The 25,803-nt window shown below is 41.0% G+C and overlaps 1 protein-coding gene across 11 annotated transcripts in view; it reads right to left on the bottom strand.

The window, feature by feature from the left end:
* VWA3B (von Willebrand factor A domain containing 3B) overlaps positions 1-25,803 on the bottom strand; it is a 174,552-nt gene that overhangs the window by 128,066 nt on the left and 20,683 nt on the right. For 8 of the 11 annotated variants that reach the window (XR_011490444.1, XR_011490443.1, XR_011490440.1 and 5 more), the window contains 4 exons: positions 21,956-22,206; positions 19,744-19,903; positions 15,129-15,298; positions 9,940-10,055 (listed from right to left, as the gene is read on the bottom strand). Coding sequence is in view for 1 of the 11 variants with exons in the window: in XM_070474633.1 (XP_070330734.1) it covers positions 9,940-10,055; positions 15,129-15,298; positions 19,744-19,903; positions 21,956-22,206 (697 nt within the window). In the remaining 10 variants the exon portion in view is untranslated. Of the gene's footprint in view, positions 1-9,939; positions 10,056-15,128; positions 15,299-19,743; positions 19,904-21,955; positions 22,207-25,803 lie in introns of those variants that run through there. The other 3 variants (XR_011490447.1, XR_011490448.1, XR_011490451.1) reach the window with 3 other exon arrangements.

Here is a 25,803-nt window from a genome sequence, read left to right as displayed (position 1 = left end):
ACATAGGATGAGATGGTTGGATGGCATCACCGACTTGATGGACATGGATTTGAGCAAATTCCAGCAGTTGCTGATGGACAGGGAAGCCTGGTGTGCTGCAGTCCATGGGGTGGCAATGAGCTGGACATGACTGAGCAATTGAACTGAACCGAGACCTTCGCATTTATCAGGTGAAGGTGTGACCTAAGGGAAGAAGAAGATTGAGTGTAGGTGGGCAATTCTTAAACCTTAAACTGAGATCCTATAGTTATGATGGGAAATTAAATTACCAAGTGGAAGCAAAATTGATATCCTAAGCGTTTGGGGTTCCCTGAATAGGAACTTTGTCTTCTATTCCTTTTGAATTTCCTCCTCACCCCTATTGAGACTCCAAAGCACACACAAGGCATTTAATAAGTGCTTCATTAACCAGAGGACTGTCTCAGAGCAGTATTATAAGAAATCCAAGGCAAACCATCATTAGAAGGAGCAGGACTTTGGAGATGATTAAAGTCTCAGCCTCGTAAACTGTAATGTGGCAACAGTTTTGGAAGTGCAGCTGCTCCGGCTCCATCTATTGAATTAAACTGAGTTCTCGGGAGTAGGAAGGAGACCTCTGAGAGAACTGTTCTCAGTAAACCATAAACAGGCACCAGTTGGTGCTTCTAAATTAAATTGCAGCTTAGAAACAAAGAAATGATGCCAAGTCTGAGTGATGGGCCCGCAAACTTTAAATATCTAATTCAAGATCACAATGTCTTCCAAGGATAAGGACTTGGTTGCTTTTTCTCCTTAAGCCAGACAGCCAGAACATACCTTAAAATAAGTAAATTTTGGTTTTGTAATACCTAGTTTCTTTCATGCATTTTTCCTTCACCAACACACAAAAAAGTTTAGTTTCCAAAAGTAGAATCAGCCAAACTTTTACAGCCACACCATTTTTGGACTTCAGAACAATACCGTGGAGCAGAACAGATTTCCTAACACCATTTTGCCAGGTGTATTGGACACAAAAACTCAGAAAATCACCATCTTTTCCTATTACCCGAAATTCACTCCTTTTCTACTTCTTTTTTTTTACCCCTCACCTTTTTTTTGTTCCACACTATACAACACGGGGGTATCTTAGTTCCCCACCCAGGGGTTGAACCCACGCGCCCTGCAGTGGCAGCTCAGCATCGTGACCCCCGGACTGCAATCGAGTCTCCTTTCTTCCCGTATCTTTTAAATTGAGATATAGTTATGCTATACAGTAAGTCTTTGTTGTTTATTTATTTTACATATAGTCAAGTGTATCTGCTAATACCAAACTCCTTATTTATCCCTCCCCCACCCTCTCCCTCTTGGTAATCACAAATTTGTTTTCAATGTCTGTGAGTCTATTTCTGTTTTATAAACAAGTTCATTTGTATCTATTTTTAGATTCCATATATAAGTGATATCATATGACACTTGTCTTTCTCTGACTTCACTAAGTATGATAGTCTCTAGGTCTGTGCCTATAAATTCAGCTAATACCTGAAAAAGGAGCCAAGAATCCTCACTCAATAGAAAAATTATAGTCTCTTCAATAAATGGTGTTGGGAAAACTGAATATTCACATGTAGAAGAATGAAACTGGACCTCTATCTTATGCCACTCATCAAATCAACTCTAAATGGATTAAAGGCTTAAACATAAGTAAGTTAAACATTTTGAAACTGTAAAACTACTAGAAGAAAACATAGGGGAAAAGCCCCTTGATACAGGTTTGGCAACAATTTTTGGGGATATGACACCAACAGAGCAAGCAACAAAAGCAAAAATAAATAAGTGGGGCTATATCAAACTAAAAATTGTCTGCACAGAGAAAGAAACTATCAGTAAAACAAGAGGCAACCTACAGAATGGAAGTATAATAGATATTTACCAGCCTTTTATCTTAGGAGGAGTTAATATAGAAAATGTAAAGGAACTCAAACAACTTAATAGCAAAAACACAAACAATCCAATTAAAATGGGCAAACAACTTGAATAGATATTCTTCCAGAGAAGACATACAAACGGTCAAGAGATACATGAAAAGGAGCTCAACATCACTAATTATCAGGAAAAAACAAATCAATACCACAAGATATCACTGCAAACCTGTTAAAATGGCTATTACAAAAAGACAACAGTGTTGGTGAGAATGTAGAGAAAAGGCAACATTTGTGCACTATTGATGGGAAATGTAAACATGTAAAGCCACTACAAAAAACAGGATGGAGGTTCCTCAAGAAACTGAAAATAGAACTATCATATGATCCAGCAATCCCACCTCTGGGTATCTAACCAAGCAAAATGAAATTACTGTCTTAAAGAGACATCTGTACTCCCATGTTCATAGCAGCATTATTTACAACAGTCATAACATGGAAATAACCTAATTATCCACTGACAGATGAATGGATTTAGAAACTGTGATTTTACATTTTATTTTTTATGGGTATAAAAATTTAAAACATCTATCTATGCAATATTAATCAGTCATGAGATAGAAGGAAATCTTATCATTTGTAACAACATGAATGAACCTTGAGGGCAGCTAAGCGAAATAAATTAGAAAGGCAAATGCTATTATGGTCTCACTTCTATGTGAAAACAAAAAAAGCCAAAGTTGTAGAAAGAGAAAGTAGAATGGTGACTGTCAGCAGCTGGGGTGAGAGAAATGGAGAGAAACTGGTCAAAAGGTACAAATTTCTAGTTATTAGATGAATAAATCCTGGAGATCTAATGTACACTATGGTGACTATATTTAACAATACTGTATTATACACTTGAAGGTTGCTAAGAGAATAGATATTGAATGCTCTCAAAACACAAGAAATGTAATTATGTGAGGTGATGGATGCTTTAACTAAGCTTATTGTGATAATCATTTCACAATATATATGTATCATGTCATCATATTGTACATCTTAAACTTTCACAATATGTCAATTTTATCTCAACAAAGCTTGGTGGAATAAAAGAAACTCCTGGGCAACCAGGCAAAAGGACAAGTCACTTATGAAAGAAAAAAAAATCAAGCTGGCCTTGGAGTTCTCGGCAGCATGATCTATGAGAAGATACTGCAGCACAACCAGTAACACACACAGGAGAAACAAAATGTGAGCCAGAGCTTTCCATCCAGCCAAGATGTCTTAAGTATAAAGAGGTAGAAAAGAACATTTGGAAATGCTGAGGATATTTTCTCTCTGATTCCCTCCTTGGAGAAACTATTAGAAGATAAACTTTAGCCAACCAAGGGATGACTTGGGAAACCAAAGCAGATGGACTGCAAGTGAGAACTAAATGTACTTAAGAGAAGAATTAAAACAAACACGAGAACTGGAATGACAGAAGAAAAGGTAAACAAATTTAGTCTTTGAGTTGCTTACCTGGGGGTAGTAACAGGAAAGTAACCCACAGGATGGTGATGGCTATGACAATAACAAGGTATAAATTATTGGCTGGTTAACTACGTACCAGGTACTGCTTAAAACACTGTGTGTGCGTGTATACACACACACACTGTTTTATACAGTGTACACACACACACACATATATACACACATATACATATATATATAAATATATTCCTAACAACTCATAAGATGAACGTCATCGTGCGTGCTGCATGCTCAGTCACTTCAGTCGTGTCTGACTCTTTGCAACCCCATGGACTGTAGCCCGCCAGGCTGCTCTGCCCTTGGGATTCTCCAGGCAAAGATACTGGAGTTTGCCATGTCCTCCTCCAGGGGATCTTCCTGGCCCAGGGATGGAACCCAAGTCTCTTATGCCTCCTGCAATGGCAGGTGGCTTCTTTGCCAATAGTGCCATGTGGAAAGGCCCAAACATCATCATCTCCATTCATAAATAAGAAAGCTAAAGATCAGATTAGTTAAGTACCTTAACTAAGATCACATAGCTAAGTGATAAATCCAAACCTAGGTCTGGCTCCAAAGTCTGGGCCTTTAATTTTACTGCATTTGAGTTCCCTGAACATAGTACAACACCTTATTTCTCTCCGCCTCCTCATCATTTAACACAAAAAATATAATATACAGCAATATGCTTCCCAGGTGGCACAGGGGTAAAGAATCTACCTGCCAATGCAGGAGATGCAAAAGATGCAGTTTGATCCCTGGGTCTGGAAGATCCCCTGGAGAAGGAAATGGCAACCCACTCCAGTATTCTTGCCTGGAGAATCCCATGGACAGAGGAGCCTGGTGGGCTAAAGTCCACGGAGTCATAAAGAGTTGGACATGACTGAGCAACTGAGCACATGGCACAAAAACAGTAATATAATATATTAATATAATAATAACTTATTAGTCCCATTTTACAGATGAGAGAAGGAAGCAGAAAGGTTAAATAACTTTCCCAAAGTTACACAGCTACTTAAGTGATGACACAGCTAATGCGGCTCTAGAGCAATACAATCCAGTACTAATTCAATAGGTGAACCACATATATAACTTCTAATTTTCTAGTAGCCACAATTAAGTTAGGAAGAACTTAATTTTATCAATATATTTGATGCAATGCATATTTTTATGTTATCAATTTGACATTTAATCTATATTTTGTAATAATTCACATTTTTTTCATGTGGTAATTTGCATTTTTCCCCACTCAGTCTTTGAGATCCTAGGTGTATTTTTCACTTACAGTGCATCACCTTTTTTTTTTTTTTTTTTTTTGCCACTCGGTGCAGTTTGTGGGATTTCAGTTCCCAGAGCAGGGATTAAACTGGGGCCCCCAGCAGTGAAAGCGCCAAATCTTAATCACTGGACCACCAGGGGATTCCTTACAACGCACCTCAAACTGGATTCACACTTCAATGCTCACTAGCCACATGTGGTCGATGGCTCCCATACTGAACAGAACAGATCCAAACCTACATGTGTCACCAATTTAATGGCATGCCAACTCTCCATTTTTCATTCTCCAACACTGATTCCTGAAGTGTTATTTTATAAAATAAAAAATAGCAACTGGATATATTCTCTTCCTTCAGAGAAAGCCCAACCTGGGGTTAAGGTTTCACCTCTATAAAAGGTCATATTTATGCTTATCATTCAGTTCAGTCGCTCAGTTGTGTCCAACTCTTTGCTACCCAAGGACTGCAGCATGCCAGGCTTCCCTGTCCATCACCAGCTCCCAGAGTTTGCTCAAACTCATGTCCATTGCGTCACTGATGCCATCCGACCATCTCATTCTCTGTCATCCCCTTCTCCTCCTGCCTTCAGTCTTTCCCAGCATCAGAGTCTCTTCCAATGAGTCAGTTCTTTGCATCAGGTGGCCAAAGTATTGGAGCTTCAGCGTCAGCATCAGTCCATCCAGTGAATATTCAGGACTCATCTCCTTTAGGATTGACTGATTTGATCTCCTTGCAGTCCAAGGGATTCTCAAGAGTCTTCTCCAACACATATTCAAAAGTATCAGTTCTTTGGCACTCAGCTTTCTTTATGGTCCAATTCTCACATGCAAGCATGACTACTGGAAAAACCATAGCTTTAACTAGATGGACCTTTGTTGGCAAAGTAATGTCTCCACTTTTTAATATGCTGTCTAGGTTGGTCATAGCTTTTCTTCCAAGAAGCAAGCATCTTTTAATTTCACAGCTGCAGTCACCACCTGCAGTGATTTTGGAGCCCAAGAAAATAAAGTCTGTTTCCATCGTATCCCCATCTATTTGCCTTGAAGTGATGGGACTGGATGCCACGATCTAGTTGTTTAAATGTTGAGTTTTAAGCCAGTTTTTCACTCTCCTCTTTCACTTTCATCAAGAGGCTCTTCAGCTCCTCTTTGCTTTCTGCCATAAGGGTGGTGTCATCAGCATATCTTAGATTATCGCTATTTCTCCTGCCAATCTTGATTTCAGCTTGTGCTTCATCCAGTCTAGCATCTCACACGATGTACTCTACATGTAAGTTAAATAAGCAAGGTGACAATATACAGCCTTGGCATACTCCTTTCCATGTTCCATGTCCAGTCCTAACTGTTGCTTCTTGACCTGCATACAGATTTCTCAGGAAGCAGGTAAGGTGGTCTGGTATTTCCATCTCTAAGAATGTTCCAGTTTGTTGTGACCCACACAGTCAATGAAACAGAAGTAGATGTTTTTCTGAAACTCTCTTGCCTTTTCTATGATCTAACAGATGTTGGCAATTTAATCTCTGGTTCCTCTGCTTTTTCTAAATCCAACTTGAACATCTGGAAGTTCTTGGTTCATGTCCTGTTGAAGCCTGGCTTGGAGAATTTTGAGCATTACTTTGCTAGCATGTGAAATGACTGCAATTGTGTGGTAGTTTGAACATTCTTTGGCATTGTCTTTCTTTGGGATTGGAATGAACACTGACCTTTTCTAGTCCTGTGGCCACTGCTGAGCTTTCCAAATTTTCTGGCATATTGATTGTAGCACTTTTAGGATTTGAAATAGCTCAACTGAATTCCATCACTTCCACTAGCTTTGTTCATAGTGATGCTTCCCAAGGCCCATTTTACTTCTCATTCCAAGATGTCTGGCTCTAGGTGAGTGATCACACCATGGTGGTTATCTGGGTCATGAAGATCTTTTTTGTATAGTTCTTCTGTGCATTCCTGCCATCCCTTCTTAATATCTTCTGCTTCTGTTAGGTCCATACTGTTTCTGTTCTTTATTGTGCCCATCTTTGCATGAAATGTTCCCTTGGTATCTCTAATTTTCTTGAAGAGATCTCTAGTCTTTCCCATTCTATTGTTTTCTTCTATGTGTATCATTGGATCATATTTTTTAGGTTCATCTGTTCTCCCTGTATATTTCTCTTCCCCATCTCTTTCCTGCACATTGACGCAGGTATCAGGAACACAGCAAAGTTGCCCAAAAAAAGGCAGAGCAGAAAGATGAAATAGCCTGCAAGACATTCTGGCTTTTTATATTGAAGCCTCATCCAATCCCCCATTCCCCTGAGGAGAGGTGCTGGGGTTTACAAAGCAGGCAGCTTTAAGAAGCAGTGGGAAGAGAAGCATTATTCCAGATTGGAAGGAGGTTCCCCTTGGCTTGGGGAAGAAGAGAAGAGCATCCTCGGATAAGGTGAGAACTGGCTCTGAGTCTCTGCAGCACCCTGGGATGAAGGCCTAGGGTAAATGGTTGGGGGTAGAGTCTACAAAGGACTCCCACATCTAAAGCCACCACGCACAGCAGCAGCAGAGAACTGCTCAGCATGGAGTGACCATAAGACAGGCACAGGGGATAGTTATAGGGCAAATTGGCAGGAACAGATGTCCAACTACTAGAGTCGCCTCCTGATGCCTTAGCACAGCCAAGGATCTCCAAGCTGTGGAAAAAGCTCAGGAGTCATCCCTGGGAATGACTGGGGTTAACTTTCCCCTAATCTGCTGCGATAGTATGGCACTGGAATCAATCATTAAACTGAATTCTAGAAACCAAAGAAAGTGGCCAGCCTTGGAGTTGCACCCTATACACACACAAAGAGAGAATGGAATATTATTCAGCCTTTAAACAGAAGGAAATTCTGACACATGCTATAATATGGATGATCCCTGAGGACACGTGCTAAGTAAAATTAGCCAGTGACAAAACTACATATGCTGTGTGATTCCAATTATCTAGAACAGTCAGATTCAGAGACAGGAAGGAGAATGGTAAATGTGGGGGGCAGGGAGAAATGGACAGTTTTTTAAATGGGTACAGAGTTTCAGTTTTCCAAGAGGGACAAAGTTCTGGAGATGGTTGCACTATACAGTGAAGGTACTTGACACTGCTGAGTTTAGAGAATGTACTTAACACTTTAAAAATGGTTCAGATGATAATTTTTTTTTTTTGGCTGTGCCACTTGGCATGTGAGATCTTAGTTCACCGACCTGGGATCGAACCCATGCCCTCTGCAGCATGGTGTCTTAACTACTGGACTGTCAGGGAAGTCCTTAAGATGATAAATTTTATGTTATGTACATTTTACAACAGTTTTTAAAAACTATTATCTTGACTACAGAGGTTTATAGCCTTGATATAGTGCATGGGGTGAGGGGAACTCACTCTCTGGAAGCCTCAAAGTCAGAACCAGCAGGACATTTCTTTCAGTTGCCAGTTGACATCTCTGAGCACTGCTCCCCCAGCCCCTCACGTGACAGTGTGCCTTTTTTACATAACAGAAGGCGGAATTATCTCCAGAGGAGACTAGAGAGGGCCTTGAAGAAGCTTGTAAACTGATAAATGCTTGAGACAGATGATGGAGAGACAGGGAGGGGGAACTGATCAGGGCAAGACTGGAGAACTGCCTCTGAGCCTGAGTGAGGCTGAAAACCACACATTTTCCAAACCAAAACCATCTCAAGGATTTCTGGGCAGGTTTTTTTTTTTTGGTTTTTTTTTTTTTTTGAGTAGGAGAGGTAGGTTCTGAAATGCTGGCATTTCTAGGACACTGTGATGGATTGAAGGGACAAGATCACATATTTAGGATTTGGGATTCTCTTCCTAATTCAGAACATGTGATCACTGAAATGGCATTAGAATGGCAGGCCACGCCCTGAGGACCTCATTCTAAGAAAAATGTTTTTATCTGTAATTTGATTTGTATGCTTCAAGGGCACTGGAAAGAGGGTAGTTGCTGAAAATGTAAGCTATGCAGACAGAGACACTTCCTTTTGTAACAAGTTGCCAAGGAACACATAGGCCTGAATTAAACCCCATTTACGGTCACTGGTGTGCCTTGGGGAGCTGGTGACATCTCACATTCTTTACTTTGATCGATTCATTGCCCACTAGGCTTAATCTTATAAATTAACATCAAAGGCAAGGCATACATCTTAAATTAATGTTTTTCTTAGATTAGCATCTTGTTTATCAACTGACATTTTCTTGAATCCCCTGGAGATGTCCACCTCACCATCAGAGCAAAGGTGTAAGTGACCCAAAGCAGTGGCCCTGATGAGCTCAGCTGGAACCTCGTCCCTGCTCTGGGGCAACCCAGAATCTGGACTCACAAAGTGTGTGTCAACCCCCGAGCTGTGAAAGCAAGTGGCTCCAATGCAGTCCCAGGGCCCTTCTCTCTGGAGCCTCTGCAACACCGTTATGGAAACAGAGGCAACTTGCAAGCATGTGTACCCTGCGCTTCTTCCCCAGCCCCAAACCACCCCCAAAGAATAGTTCCTGGCTGTTTGAAGCTAGAAATCTTTCTGATGATTATTATAAGTCAGCAGGAAGATAGTGGTCAGGATAGGCTTTCTCAGACTTCTAATGCCCTCTATGCTGGGTCATCTCACATTCCCACAGGAGCTGCCTTCCCTGCTCCACTCTTCTCGGTGGTGTTTACTCAGTGTATTTGGAGCTTAGCAATTTCATTAGCTCCCCAAAGAAACTCCCATCTCCTGCTTTCGGAGGAAGCTTCTAGAACTGGATTCCTGAACCACAGTACTATTTCTCACTTATTTCCTGAGCTTGTTCTCAATGCCTATTAAACTCTCTGATCACATCTTTTGAATGAGAAAGAGAAAGTTCATTCAGCTTCCAGAGTTTCCTGTATGCCCCTGGCCCTCACAAGAGGCAGGATCATCCAGCATGCACATCTAGAAGCACTGCCAGCCCTGACGGGTAGGCAGCAGAAAACCCACAACAAGTGCGGGCATTATAGCTTCCAGACAACCCAGGGCACAGAGCAGCTCTGCCTGTCCAAGAATAAAGACTGCAATGACACGCCTGGGGCCATGTCTCTAGAAGTTTCCCAAGTTAAGAAACACATTTCACTGAGGCTACTTCCTTAGGTAATACACTTATGCCTGGTTGCCAGGCTGCCAAATTCTCCATTAACATCTATGAACTCTGCCCTTGTACCACATGAATAATACAAAAGATACGGTTAGTCCCTCTCCCTTGTGCTTTATTTTTCAAGGCTAGGGATCATCTGGAGTTATTACGACATAAAGTACACGCTTCTTTTTGACCCCAGATACCTGGAGGGAGTTTTCCTTTCAGTTTCCTTGAATTCCAAGTAATCACACTGTCACCATCCTTAACGGGAAAGGCAGGAAATTCCACACACTCTGTTCTCTCTGCAAATGCATGGAATCTGAAATAGGAAGAGATTTGCCACATTAGGCTAGTAAGTGCACATTAGGCTAGTAAGTCTGTTCTTTCTCCCAAGGCTGTGAATTTGCTCTTCTGTGGTGCTAAGCACCTTCCAAGGGTTCACTGCTTTCCCCTGTACCTTGTCAATTCCCACAAACAAAAGACAGGCAGACGGAACAGAACAGAGAATTGAGAAGTCATTGGGATTTTAACTGATGAATCTTCTGCTCATTAGAGGACACTTAGCTCAACCAAATGGTATTTACTGATCCTGGAAAAATGACACCCTGTGCTGAGATTTATTCTTTTGTTCCCAGGGTTCCATCACGTCAACAGTTTTGATAGCCAAGAAGCTAATGAGGGGCCAGACAGTGCCCACAATCCTGAGGGCTCAGTGTTGAAATTTGGTGACAAGAGGCACCATAGGCTCATCTGATGGGCTGCTGATGGGCTTCAGTCAGGTTTTACTCAGCAAACACACACTGCCCCCAGAACCTGAGCATAAGGACTAATGAAAAGAATTCAGTGTGGGTGAGTTTTTTAAGGCCTGACTCCTCTAAGTGAGGTCCCAGGAGCAGCAGCAGCACCTGGGAGCTGGCTAGGGATGCACATCTCTGGGCCCTACCTGGATTCACTGAGTCAGAACTTGCACTTTAACAAGGTCCCTGGGCAGTTCTATGTAGCTTAAAGCTCAAAAAGCACCTGTGTACCAGTGTTGATGGTGTACTATTTACCCTAGCCAAGACATGGAAGCAACCTAGGTGTCCATCAATAGATGAATATATTCCATATATACAATGGAATATTATTCAGCCATAGAAAGAATGAAACAATGCCATTTGCAGCACCACGAATGGACCTAGAGGTAATCATATGAAGTAAAATGAGTCAGAAAGACAAACATTGTATGATACCACTTATAGGCAAAGGATAAAGGGAAAGATATACCCAACTGAATGCACAGTTCCAAAGAATAGCAAGGAGAGATAAGAAAGACTTCTTAAGTGAACAATGCAAAGAAACAGAGGAAAACAATAGAATTAGAAACACTGGAGATCTCTTTAAGAAAATATCAAGAGATATCAAGGGAACATTTCATGCAAAGATGGGTACAAAGGACAGAAATGGTATGACCCTAACAGAAGCAGAAGATACTAAGAAGAGGTGGCAAGAATACACAGAACTGTACAAAAAAGGTCTTAAATACCTGGATAACCATGATGGTTTGATCCCTCAATGAGAGCCAGACATCCTGGACTGTAAAGTCAAGCGGGCCTTAGGAACCATTGTTGTTGTTCACTCACCAAGTTGTGTCTGATTCTTTGTGACCCCATAGACTGCAGCATGCCAGGCTTCCCTGTCTCCCACCATCTCCCAGAGTTTGCCCAAGTTCATGTCCACTGCAATGGTGATGCCATCCAAACATCTAATCCTCTGCCGCCCTCTTCTCCTTCTGCCTTCAATCTTTCCCAACATCAAGATCTTTTCCAGTGAGTCAGCTCTTCACATCAGGTGGCCAAAGTATTAGAGCTTCCACTTCAGCATCAATCCTTCCAGTGGATATTCAGAGTTGATTTCCTTTAGGATTGACTGGTCTGACCTCCTTGCTGCCCAAGGGATTCTCAACAGTCTTCTCCAACACCACAGTTCAAAAGCGACAATTTTTCAGCACTCTGACTTCTTTATGGTCTAGTTCTCACAACCATCAGTTCAGTTCAGTCGCTCACTCATGTCCGATTCTTTGTGACCCCATGGACCACAGCATGCCAGGCTTCCCTGTCCGTCACCAACTCCCAGAGTTTACTCAAACTCATGTCCATTGAGTCAGTGATGCCATCCAACCAACTCATCCTCTGTTGTTCCCTTCTCTCCTGCCTTCAATCTTTTTTTTTTTTTAAGATTTTTAACATTTATTTTATTGAAGTGTTAATTTACAATGCTGTGTTAATTTCCACTATACTGCAAAATGGTTCAGTTATACATATAAATTCTTTCATTTTCTTTTCCATTATAATTTATCACAGGATATTGAATATAGTTCCCTGTGCCATACAGTAGAACTTAGTTGTTTATTCATTCTATATATAATAGTTTGCATCTGCTAATCCCAAACTCCCAATCCCTCATTTCCCCAACCAGTTCCCCCTTGGCAACCAGTCTGTTCTTGCCTTCAATCTTTTCCAGCATCAGGGTATTTTCCAATGAATCAGCTCTTCGCATCAGGTGGCCAAAGTATTGGAGTTTCAGCTTCAGCATCAGTCCTTCCAATGAATATTCAGGACTGATCTCCTTTAGGATGGACTGGTTGGATCTCCTTGCAGCTCAAGAGACTCTCAAGGCTCTTCTCCAACACCACAGTTCAAAAGCATCAATTCTTCAATGTTCAGCTTTCTTTATGGTCCAACTCTCACATCCATACATGACTACTGGGAAAACCATAGCTTTGACTAGATGGACCTTTGTTGGCAAAATAATGTCTCTGCTTTTTAATATGCTGTCTAGGTTGGCCACAGCTTTTCTTTCAAGAAGCAAGAGTCTTTTAATTTCATGGCTGCATTCACCATCTGCTATGATTTTGGAGCTCAAGAAAATAAAGTCTGTCACTGTTTCCACTGTTTCTCTATCTACTTGTCATGAAGGGATGGGACCGGATGCCACGATCTTAATTTTCTGAACGTTGAGCTTTAAGCCAACTTTTTTACTCACTCTCCTCTTTCACTTTCATCAAGAGGCTCTTTAGTTCCTCTACAATTTCTGCCAAAAGGGTGGTATCATCTGAATATCTGAAGTTATTGATATTTCTCCCAGCAATCTTGATTCCAGCTTGTGCTTCATCCAGCTCGGCATTTCACATGATGTACTCTGCAAATAAGTTAAATAAGCAGGGTGACAATACTTGACCTACTCCTTTCCAGATTTGGAACCAGTCTGTTGTTCCATGTATAGTTCTAACTGTTGCAAGTTTCTCAGGAGGCAGGTAAGGTGGTCTGGTATTCCCGTCTCTTTAAGAGTTTTCCAGTTTTTTATGATCCCTTCATGGATCACTGCCTTGTTGTGGTGAAGGGGCTTGTATAATTTAATGAAGCAATGAGCCATGCTGTGCATGGCCACCCAAGATGGACGGATCATAGTGGACAGTTCTGACAAAATATGATCCATCCACTGGAGGAGGGCATGGCAAGCCACCCCAGTATACCTGCAATGAGAACACCATGAACTGTATAAACAGGAAGGATTAGTATGAACAAAGCTAGTGGAGGTGATGGAATTCCAGGTGAGTTACTTCAAATACTAAAAGATGAAGCTGTGACAGTGCCTCACTCAACATACCAGAAAATTTGGAAAACTCAGCAGTGGCCACAGGACTAGAAAAGGTCAGTTTTCATTCCAATCCCAAAGAAGGGCAATGCCAAAGAATGTTCAAACTACTGCACAATTGCACTCATCTCACATGTTAGCAAGATAATGCTCAAAATCCTTTAAGCTAGGCTTCAACAGTACACGAACCAATAACTTCCAGATGTATAAGCTAGATTTAGAGAAAGCAGAGTAATGAGAGATCAAATTGCCAACATCCACTGGATCATAAAAAAGCAAGAGAATTCCAAAAAAAAAAAGGTCTAAAGCCTTTGACCATATGAGTCACAACAAACTGTGGAAAATTCTTAAAGAGATGGGAATACCAGAGCACCTTACCTGTCTCCTGAGAAATCTGTGCACAGGTCAAGAAGCAGCAGTTAGAACTGGATATGGAACAATAGACTGGTTCCAAATTGGGAAAGGAGTACATCGAGGCTGTATACTGTCACCCTGCTTATTTAACTTATATGAAGAGTACATCATGCAAAATGCTGGTCTGGATGAAGCACAAGCTGGAATCAAGATTGCTGGGAGAAATATCAACAACTTCAGATATGCAGATGGCATCACCCTAATGGCAGAAAGTGAAGAGGAACTAAAGAGTCTCTTGATGAAGGTGAAGGAGGTGAGTGTAAAGGTTGGCTTAAAATTCAACATTCAAAAAACTAAGATCATGGCATCCAGTCCCATCACTTCATGGCAAATAGATGAGAAAACAATGGAAACACTGGCAGGTTTTATTTTCTTGGACTCCAAAATCACAGCAGATGGTGACTGCAGCCATGAAATTAGAAGGTACTTGTCCTTGGAAGAAAAACTATGACAAACCCAGACAGTGTATTAAAAAGCAAAGACATCATTTTGCAGACAAAGGTCCACATAGTCAAAGCCATGGTTTTTTCCAGTAGTCATGTATGGATGTGAGAGTTGGACCCTAAAGGAGGCTGAGCACTGAAGAATTAATGCTTTCAATTTTTGGTGATGGAGAAGACATCTGAGAGTACCTTGGACAGCAAGGAGATCAAACCAGTCAATCCTAAAGGAAATCAAACCTGAATGTTTACTGGAAGGAGTGATGCTGAAGCTGAAACTCTAATACTTTGGCCACTTGATGCAAAGAGCTGATTCACTGGAAAAAAACCTGATTCTGGGAAAGATTGAGGGCAGGAGAGAAGGGAGTGGCAGAGAATGAAATTGTTGGATGGCATCACCGACTCAGCGGACATGAGTTTGAGCAAACTCCAGGAGATGGTGAGGGACAGGGAAGCATAGTGTTCTGCAGTCCGTGGGTCAGCAAAGAGTAGGACACAATTGAGCAACTGAACAACAAGACGGGCGCAAAGGTGAATGGAGATTAGAGGCCCTTGGAAAGAGAAGAATGGAGAAACCGAGTTTTGGCCGCACTGGGTCCTCACTGCTGTGTGTGGGTTTCTCACTGTGGTGACATCTCTTGTTTCGGGGCATGAGCTCTACACTTGGAGGCTCAGGAGTTGTGGCTCATGGGCTTAGTTGCTCTGCAGCATGTGGAATCTTTCCAGACCAGGGATTTAACCCTTGTCCCCTTCGTTGGCAGGTGGATTCTTTACTATTGGAGCACCAGGGAAATCCCATAGCAACTGATTGGTCATGAAAACCACTCGGAATTGAGGCCCACCAGTGACTTCATGCAAGCAGTCAGTTCACTCAGTCTCCCTGGAGCCTGTTTTTGGCCTACCTGCTGAAGGTCTTGGCACTCAAATCCTTCAGGAAGGCTATGGTGCCCTGTCCTCTGGCATTGAAGGACACCGTGCAGACAGGACAGGGGATCTCCAAAGCCTGCTGAAGGAGAAGCTCCTTGGATTCCTCGGGAACATCTCCCACCACAAAGTAGTAAATGGATTCAATCTGCAAAACAGTGGTGCTGTCGGTTTATTTCCCTGACACACCCTAGCCTTGAATCAGACTCATGGGTGATATAATCTCTATAAAACTGCCTCTTTAAAAAAAACAAATGGGCAGAAAGAAGAGCAGCACTCCTCAACCTTTCTTGAGGATGTGTGGGGGCCAAAGTCAAGAAGTGAGATATTCAAGGCCTGGTGCCAGGAAGTCTCAGCCTTTACATGGGAAGGATATGACTGGCAGATGTGGAGAAAAGCTTCCTCTGAGCCCACAAATACGTTATGCAGTCAGGAATGGCTATTTTCAAGCCCAGGAATGAAGGAAGTGTTGGCATAGCCACTGGGAGCAGGAAGCTTATTAGCAATTCCCCATGTTGGTGCCAGAATTCTACAGTGCAAACCCAGGCATCCTCAGTCTGAGACTGTGTGTGGGGAGGAGGGCATATTCCCAGCTGGTTCATCCTCTGGTCTCACCTCAGGGACAGACACACCTGGGGAGGTAAGGCCAGTCAGGGGGCATAGCAGGCCAGAAGTCAGGAGAAAGATACACATACACACACACACACACACACACACACACACCCCACATACCCCCCAAAGCTTAAACCAGGGATCTAGGAGATGCATACCTCACCCAGAAAGCAGACAATGACAAAGTGGTCCCTGCTTAACTTAAAGACATCAACTCCATCTACAGGGCCCCAAATGGTGGTCCTGCCCCACCCTTAACCACACTGCTCTAAAGGTCTCCTCTGCCACTACTGAGTTCTGTAACCTTGGAAAAGTGGTTTAAGTTCAGTTCTTCACTGTGAAAAGGAGCTTATGCAATTGGCTTCATGATAGAGCTTAAATATGATGACTTACACTTATGCGTGTATATAAATCTCAGGAAGTAAAAATCACAGGGAGGGCCAGGAACGCACATCATCTAAACCTAACCCCAACAAACACGCTAAGTGATTCTCTACTTATAACCCAGCCAGAACCTCCAGCAAATGTGTTCTGTTGTAAGGGATAAACAGATGTCACCAGCCCTTCAGGATTCAGGAGCCTCTAATTACACATCTCCCATCCCGGGTTGGCTGAAGGTAGATAGTCACTTACCTCACCTCGACTTCAAAGCTGAGACTTAAGCCTACCTGTCCCAGAGACAGGTGGGCAGAGGGTAAGCTCCCAGCTGCTTAGGATGCCCAGTCAGTGGCAGCAAAGGGGGGACAGTCTGTGCCCAAGAAGGCAGGTAGGGACAGGGTGGCAGGGGGTCCATGCTGGGAGCCAGGAGATGGCCAGAGCCCCATCTACTGCAACCACACTCCTCCTCGAACTGGGCACAAAAAGTCCATCTGACCCCTCACTCTCTCAGGCCCTTCATCACAAAGTCCCTGACTTTTTAAAGTACCTCATGGGAGGTAAAGACGAATGAATGTTGCCTATTTCTCCCAGCCGGCCACTTGAAAAGAACTAAAAACACTGACAGGAGGAAGAAAGTGTTCTTCAGATTCCTAATTAGACAACTAATACTGTTCTTCCAGAAAATGCATTCTATGTCATTCTCTTCATGGTGTTAGACGTTACTTTACATTGTTGTTGTTCAGTCTCTCAGGCATGTCCGTCTCTGTGCAACTCCATGGACTGCAGCACCCCAGGCTCACATAAGACATCTTAAATAGGTTCCACTGAGCCATGGTTACTAGTTTTCTAACTGTGTTGGTGTCCAAGTTTAGCATGAGGACAGCTTCATCCTCTCATGGGATCTACAATCACACAAAGCTCAAGACAGGGAAACAGACATGGGGAGTATATTCTAGGGTTTGGTACATAAACAAGAAAGTGAGTGAGGACAAATATCTCTCATTGGTCTGTTGACAGCTTGACACCTTGTATCTCTGCCTCGAGCAGTGCAAACATAGCTTCTTTGCTCTGGCAATAACCCAAGAACCTGAAATTCTCACACAGAGATTTTTTTCCCCTCAAGATTTCATCAAACTAGAAATTGCTATAGCCAGCAGTGAGTCAGGATTTGCTTCCCTTCATTAATCAAGGCTATAGGGTTATTCACTATTCACTAAGGTTCTTACTCAGCTTCTTAGTTGCCTGTGTTTTTGGTCAACTCTCAGTTATCTGTGCTCCAGATTTCTGGGGACATGCTTTCCCAGAGACCACCATCTGCACACTGCCTTCCTTTCTTTTTATAAAAGAAAATATTTATTTATTTATTTGGCTGCACTGGGTCTTTGTTGTGGCATGTGGGATCTTTAGATGCGGCATATGGGATCTAGTTCCCTGACCAGGGACCAAACCTGTACCTCCTGCATTGGAAGTGTGGAGTCTTAACAACTGGACCGCCAGGGAAGTTTTTAATAGATTTTTTTTAAAGTCTTACCCATTTATAGGCTTTTTTTTTATACACCACTTGGCATGCAGTATCTTCCCCAGTCAGGGACTGAACCCATGTCCCCTGCAGTGGAAGCTCAGAGTCTTAATCACTGGACTGCCAGGGAAGTTACCATGCATGCTTTTCTTTACTCATCTTAAGACACAGAGCATGGCATTTTTATATGTGAGGCAGCTGCATTTATTAACATTCTCCTCAGGACCTCAGCCAGATACAAGTTCTGAGTGGAGAACACCAGTCTGAATATGTCCCACATCTTTCACACCCCATAGTCTCTTCTCAAGAGTTTTCACATGGCATTTGGTGGCCAATGCCTGGAAACTTCTTTTTGGTACTTTCTCTTCCACAGAACTTCCCTGGAACTCACTATATTGTTATACATTTCCTGGGCTAGGGAAAAACCCCAGAGAGAGGAGGCATACAAACTGGAGGGACATAAAATATAAAGGCAAGATCACCAGGAAATCTTGCTGTCACGTCAGGTCGCCAGAGTCAACTATGGCCAGGGTAGCCAGGGGAACAAAGAAAGAGAACACCCATGTGCACATGTACACACACACACACACACACATCCAAGAGCCTGTGAAATATTCCATTTCTTGAATGCTTATTACAGTGTCCAGACATTTGAAATTTTACAGATGTTAAAACAAACTTGAAAGGCCAAAGAACAAAGCAGCTTGTATTTCATTCTTTTTTAATGAAAAACAGTTGTCCTCTGGCTTTATAAAGATAAACAGTATGTTTCCATTTTCAAACCATGAACCCTCAGTATCAATAAACAGTCTGGTGACCACTAAGGGCTCTCCTTTCAAGGTGCCTTGCCCAAGAAACGACTTCTTAATACAACGGAGTAAAGCTTGAAATCTAAAGAACCCCCAGGCTTCCAGGGTAGAAGCAGAAATTAATTATCAATATCAATTAATATGGATCGATTAGTAAGGATTAAGCATCTGTATCCCAAGAGAAAGCAGACCTATCCCCACTTAGAAAGTTGAGGCTGCCCTAAGGCCCTCACCTGCTCAGAGTACTTCCTCTCTAGCCTGTCACTGCCCTTAACAGTCACTCACAGAAACACACATCATTATGGCTAAAAGAGACAAAACACCACCATTTAATCACACCTTCCAGATAAAGCTTTATTTCCCAAAGGTCCCTATCAAAAAAAATACATGAATGCATTAGCATCTGAAAACAGATGATGCACCAGTGGGGACACACTTCACCTTGGAAAGCACCTGATGGACCCATTTGTGAAGAGGAACTGGGAAAGATTCAAAGCACGCATGCTGGGGAAACCCTATTTCCTCATTCTTGGGGTTCTATGAGGAGTCTTACAACTTCTCCTCTCATAAGAAAGAAAAGTGTTAGTCACTCACTCACGTCCAAACTTCACGACCCCATGGACTTGCTGGCTCCTCTGTCTATGGGATTCTCCAAGCCAGAATACTGGAGTGGGTTGCAATTCTCTTCTCCAGAGTATATTTCTGATCCAGGGATCAAACTTGGATCTCCTGCACTGCAGGTAGATTCTTTACCATCTGAGCCACCAGGGAAGAGCCCGTAAGAGCCCATAAGAGTCAGGTTTATCTAATTGTCAGGTAAGCAAAAGTGGAAAAGTGAAATTGAAGCATTAGAGATACACAGTCAGGGCCTCAGCCTTCCTTTCTTGATGCTCAGAGGCTGTGAGCAGCACATGGTTCTCCTAGCAGCAGTTAAAGGAGGGTGTGCCTTGTGGCCCCAACCCCCCCCTTGCAGGGGAAGCCCAGCCAGGCTCGGGGAGCAGAGTCTGATTTGATTGATCCACATCTGCGCCACCAGATATGCTCTTTTGACCCCCATGTGGGGCCTGTCATCTATTTCTCAATTGGATCCAGATTCAGAGGTGAACAGTATTAAGACTTCTGAGGCTCTTGGATGCCAAGGAGGCAGTCTCTATGTGATGCAACTAACTGGAAGGGCTCAAGCTCAGCTAGGAGGCAGTGTGAGGATACTGAGTGTGAAGGAATAAGCTCAAAGTCACTTTTGTGACCTGGGACCAGACACGGACACACACTTACCACTTCATCTTTCCCCGCCTCCAGCAGAGCATCCAGGCAGCTAGTGTGACTTGAAGCCAGCTCAAAAGACAACTTCTCGACCCAGCTGATGGCAGCGGCTATGGATGGTGCTGTCACAGGAACAGAGTTTTCCTGCCATTTCACAGGCTCTTGAGAAACCCTGAAAGGAATCACATGGGGCTGTCACCAGGGAGTGGTCGATATAGCTGTCAGCCCTCAGTCTCAAAGCTACAAGCAACAAGACACCCAATGTCACTAGAGAGAAAGAAAATGTAGCTCCCAGACCTCTGAAAGTTAATGAGAAAACAGGTGAGCTATTTAAGGCAGGTTTCCAAAGCACCATGACTTTCCATAAGCTGTACTGACTGGTAAAAACAACATTTATAGGAGAAGGGCTTCCCTGATAGCTCAGTTGGTAAAGAATCTGCCTGTAATACAGGAGACCCCAGTTCGATTCCTGGGTCAGGAAGATCTGCTGGAGAAAGGATAGGCTACCCACTCCAGTATTCTTGGGCTTCCCTTGTAGCTCAGCTGGTAAAGAATCCACCTGCAATGCAGGTAGACCTGGATCTGATCTCTGGGTCAATGCTGGAGACCTCAGTTTGATCCCTGGGTTGGGAAGATCCCCTGGGGAAGGGAAAGGCTACCCACTACAGTATGCTGGCCTGGGTCACAAAGAGTCGGACACGATTGAGCAACTTTCACTTTCACGAATTAAAAAAATCTCAAAAATTTGAATATTACCAAGTGTACTAAAATTATTGAGGAAAGTGCACAGAGAACTATATTCAATATCTTGTAATAATCTACAATGGAAAAGAACCTAAAAAAGAATAAGTATAAATTTTTATAACTGAATTACTTTGCTGTACTCCTGAAATTAACATAACACTGTAAATCAACTATATTTCAATAAAATTTTAATGTCAAAAAATTATTGAGGAAAGTTATTTTCATAAATAGGCAGGTTTAGTTGCAACTGTCTTCTATGAGTAGTAAGTTTATAAGCATTAAGATTTGCAAATCAGCAACAATTTTGTTACTCCACAACTTTATTTCTAATTCTTTTATTACATTGTTTTCATTGTTCTGAAAGATTCCTATCAGTTACCCTTTTCAGGATCAAAAACAGTATTGCTTTGAATTCATCAGAGCGTAAGTTTTTAAATTCTTGGAACTTTTGATTAAATCGTTTAATTTGGGACTGGAAATGTGATGGAAATCCCCCCTCCAAAAAACAACAGCTACTTGAGTTCATCTCTGTGTTTATAATTAAATGAATTATATGAATCATATATGAATTTGTAGTGGGAAGAATTATATGAATCCAGGACTAAAGGAATCAGCCTGATTTGTCCCTCCTGGCCTATACCTCCAGAGGCCTAGGGTGCCTCACCTCTGAGTCACCTCTGTGTGGCCTCTGCATAGAGGATCTGGCTAGGTGGCATATATGCTATAGCACATATTCCCAAGAAAGCTGAAGCACTATAGACTTAATCACGTAATTTCTTCAATGATATATCTGTGATAGAAATAGGAACCCAGGATAGAACACAATCAGGCAGCATCTTCAAGGGTGTCATCTGTTTTAGCTGAAAATATTTTACTTAGAAAAGAAAGACTCAGATAGATGGCCTTCTCATCCAGGTGTCTTTTGTCAAGGAGATAGAGCAACTGTTCCACAGGAGAAGTCAGCACTAAAGTCCAAAGTCTCTTGAATCCAAGAATCCATAAATAATTGATTGTGAAGACTCTGAAATAAGGGAACTTCTATAAAGCCAGTCACCTGTTGCTCTGATTAAAAGATAGGTCAGCTTACAGAGGAAATCAAGTTGAGCTGCAAACTCAGTCTGAAAACCAGTGAAAATTTGTGATGCTGAAATTCATTATCAAACCTAAAGTCTAAAATGTGTGAAGGAATTTTATGGCCTTAAACATATATTCAATATAATAAATATCTTTATATTTTGACCTTGACATACACTGAAGAGAACGCTGTTTTAAAATCTCTTCTAATGCCCTGCACCAAATAGATAAAAGTTTTTAATACTGATAAGTGTGGGTTCTTGCTGGAATGATAAAGCCTGAGAAATGACAAGATTATAGGTCTCCCCATCCACAGAGCTAACCGTGTTAGTGGTGCTACTTAACCCCAGACACACGAGAACCACTCACGAGGTCTCAGGGGAACACTGGCCCCGTGGGGACTCACCGAATGATATTGAACTTGGCTGCGTGAGCCACTTGCTCCTGAAGGACCATGGTGAGGGCGTCTCGGCACAGACTAAGCTCCTCCTCCAGCATGCCGCCCAAATCCAGCACTATGGCGATGCACTGCTCCAAGATGACACCAAAGATCTGCCGGCTGTTGCTGGTGAGCCAGTCCATCCGCTGCTTGCAGCTCTCCACAGCTTGTGTTAAACGTTCCATATACTGAGAGATCAGTTCTGATTTGGCTGTCAGCTTAATGAGAATAAAAGTAACAAAATAAAATGAATAGAAGCATCCCAAAACAAGTCATTTTAAAAAACCATTTACTGGAGTTTAGTTTTTTTTTACAGTGTTTTGTTGGTTTCAGGTGTACCGCAAAGTGAATAAGTTTTATATATATATCTCTCTCCACTCTTTTTTTTAAGATTATTTTCTCACTCAGGCCACTACAGAGGATTGAGAGAGTCCCCTTTGCTATCCAGCAATAGTTTCTCGTTTTACATATGGCAGTGTGTATATGTCAGTCCCAATCTCCCGATTTACTCCCTCCACCTCCCAGTAACCATAAGTTTGTTTTCTACATCTGTGACTCTACTTCCATTTTGTAAACAAATACATTTGTATTCTTTTTTTTTAGATTCCACATTAGGCAATATCATATAATATTTGTCTTTCTGTGTCTGACTTAATGCCATTCAGTATGACAATCGGTCCACCCGTGTTGCTGTAAGTGGCACTGTTTTGTTCTTTTTCACAGATGAGTCAAAACAAGTAATTTGAGCCCCACTGCAGCCAGGAACAATAAGGCCCACTGAGTTATGACTTTGCCATCAAGAACTGTATATTAATAACAATTTCATAGATGATCCTCCAAACCCCATACATTCCAGGAAGAAGTCTTCCAATCTTTCAACTAAAAAACCCTTGGATAATTTCCCATAGAAGGAAACAAGATGATGAGATCTATACAAAAATATAGCATTCTTTAAAAAAAAAAGTGTTTCCAGATTGTGTTTAACCTTTCCAGTCACAGAATTATTTTTAATTCTGAAAATGCTCAGGGGTACTCTGAAGAAATTAGGTAAAAGAAAATAGAGATCAGCAAAGGCAGATGGGAAAAAAAGTTCCTAAAGAAACCAGAAAAAGATGAACAAACAAAACATAAAGTTAGTAGAAAGAAGGAAATTATAAAGATCAGAACAGAAATAAATGAAATAGACTAAAGAAACAATGGAAAATATCAATGAAACTAAGAGCTGGTTCTTTGAAAAGATAAACAAAACTGACACACCTTGAGCCAGACTCATAGAGAAAAAAGAGAGAGTGCCCAAATCAATAAAATCAGTAATGAAAAAGACAGAGATACAAAGGATCATGAGAGATTGCTATGAACAACTATATACTGATAAAATGAACAACATAAAAGAAAAGCACAAATCTTCCAGATGGAGCCAGGAAGAAATAGAAAACATAAACAGGCCAATTATCAGCAGTAAAACTAAGTAAAAAAACAAAACAAAACCAAAAAAAAAACTCCCCTAAAACAAAAGCCTAGAACCAGATGGTTTCACAGGTGAAAATTTTACCAAATATTTAGAGAAGAGTTAACACCTATCCTTCTCAAACTATTTCCAAAAAAATTTGCAAAGTCTGGAACATTTCCAAATTCATTCCACCAGGTCAGTATCACCCTGATATCAAAACCACAAAAAATAAAATTACATAGATGGACATAGATGCAAAAATCTTCAGCAAAATATTGGCAAACCAAATTCAAAAATACATTAGAAGGATCATACACTATGATCAAGTGGGATTTATCCCAGGGGTGAAGGATGGTTCAATAGTTGCAAATCAATAAATGTGATATACCGCATCAACAAACTGTAGAATAAAAAATCATGATCATCTTAACAGAGGAAGAAAAATCTTTTTGTAAAATTTAACATCCATTTTTAATTAAAAAAAAAAAACTCCCCACAAAGTGGATATGGAGGGACCTTGACAATATAAAGGCCATATATGATAAACCTATAGCTAATACTATACTTGATGGTGAAAAGCTAAAAGTATTTCCCCTAAGATCAGGAACAAGACATGGATGCCTGCTCCTGTCACTTTAATTCAACACAGTATTGTAAGTTCTAGTCAGAGCATCAAGCAATCCGACATAAAAAAAGGGGGGGAATTCAATTTGGAAAGGAAGAAGTAAAATCGTCACTGTTTGCAAACAACACGACACTATACATAGAAAATCTTAAAGACACCACCAAAAAAATTACTAGAGATCATGAATGAATTCAGGTTACAAAATCAGTACACAGAAATCTGTCATAGTTTTATATACGAACAATGAAATTTCAGAAAGAGAAATTAAATAAACAATCCCCTTTACCATCACATCAAAAAGAAGAAAATGCCAAGGAATAAACCTAAGGAGATAAAAGACCTATACTCAGAAAAGTATAAGATATTAATAAAAGAAATTAAATAAGACACAAAGAACTGGAAAGGTAGTCCATGTTCATGGAAGAATTAATGTGGTTAAAATGACCATGCTACACAAGACAATCTACATATTTAATGCCTCTGTATTAAAATACCAATGCCATTTTTCACAGAACTAGAACAAATAATTCTAAAATTTGTATGGAAACACAAAAGACCCAGAATAGCCAAAGCAATCTTAAGAAAGAAGAACAGAGTTGGAGGTATCATGTTCCTTAACTTCAGGCTATACTACAAAGCTACAGCAATCAAAACAGTGTATGGTACCGGCACAAAAACAGACACATAGACCAATGGAGCAAAACCGAGAGCCCAGATATAATGGGCAATTAATCTATGACAAAGGAGGCAGGAATACACCATGGGGAAAAGACACTCTATTCAATAAATGGTGCGAGGAAAACTAGACATCTACTTATAAAAGAATAAAATTAGAATATTTGCTCACACTGCATATAAAAATAACCTTAAAATGGATTAAAGAACAAAATGTAATACTGGAAACCATAAAAATCCAAGAATAAAACATAGGTAGAACACTCTTTGATATAAATCATAGCAATATTTTTTGGATCTGTCTTCTAAGGCAAAAGAAACAAAATAAAAAAAACAAAATAAACAAATGGATTAAAGATTTTTCTCACAGCATACTAAATTACTGACAAAATGAAAATACAGTCTTCTAAATGGGAGAAAATATTTACAAATGATATAACTCACGAGGGGTTAATATCTAAAATAAACAGCCCACACACTCAATATTAAAAAAAAAAACACACGACTGAAAAAATGGGCCAAAGATCTAAACAGACATTTTGCCAAAAAAGATATATGGATAATTAACAGGCATATAAAAAGATGATCAACATCACCAATCATCAGAAAAATACAAATCAAAACCATAATGAGATATCACTTCCCACCAGTCAGAATGTCCATCATTGGCAAGACCACAAATAATGAATGATGGAGAAGGAACAGAGAAAAAGGGAACCTCTACACTGTTGGCAGGAACGTAATTGGTGTATCCACCATGAAAAACAGTGTGGAAGTGCTTCAAAACACTAAAAACACAACTGGAATATAATCTGGCAATTATCTTGGGTATATATCCAAAGGAAATGGAAATACTAATCTTGTGAAGATACATGCAGCCCAATGTTTATAGCAACATACTATATATGAAGTAGATAATTAACAAGAACTTACTATATAGCACAGGGAACTCGACTCAATAGTCTGTAACAATCTACAAGGGAAAAGAATCTGAGAAAGAATGAATATGTGCATACATACAACTAAATCACTTTGCCATACACTTAAGACTAACACAATATTGTC

The sequence above is a fragment of the Odocoileus virginianus genome, chromosome 2, assembly GCF_023699985.2.
Source record: "Odocoileus virginianus isolate 20LAN1187 ecotype Illinois chromosome 2, Ovbor_1.2, whole genome shotgun sequence".
NCBI classification, from domain to species: Eukaryota; Metazoa; Chordata; class Mammalia; order Artiodactyla; family Cervidae; genus Odocoileus; species Odocoileus virginianus.
Note: the sequence above shows the minus strand (reverse complement) of the source record. Positions and strands in the feature narration are given on the sequence as shown.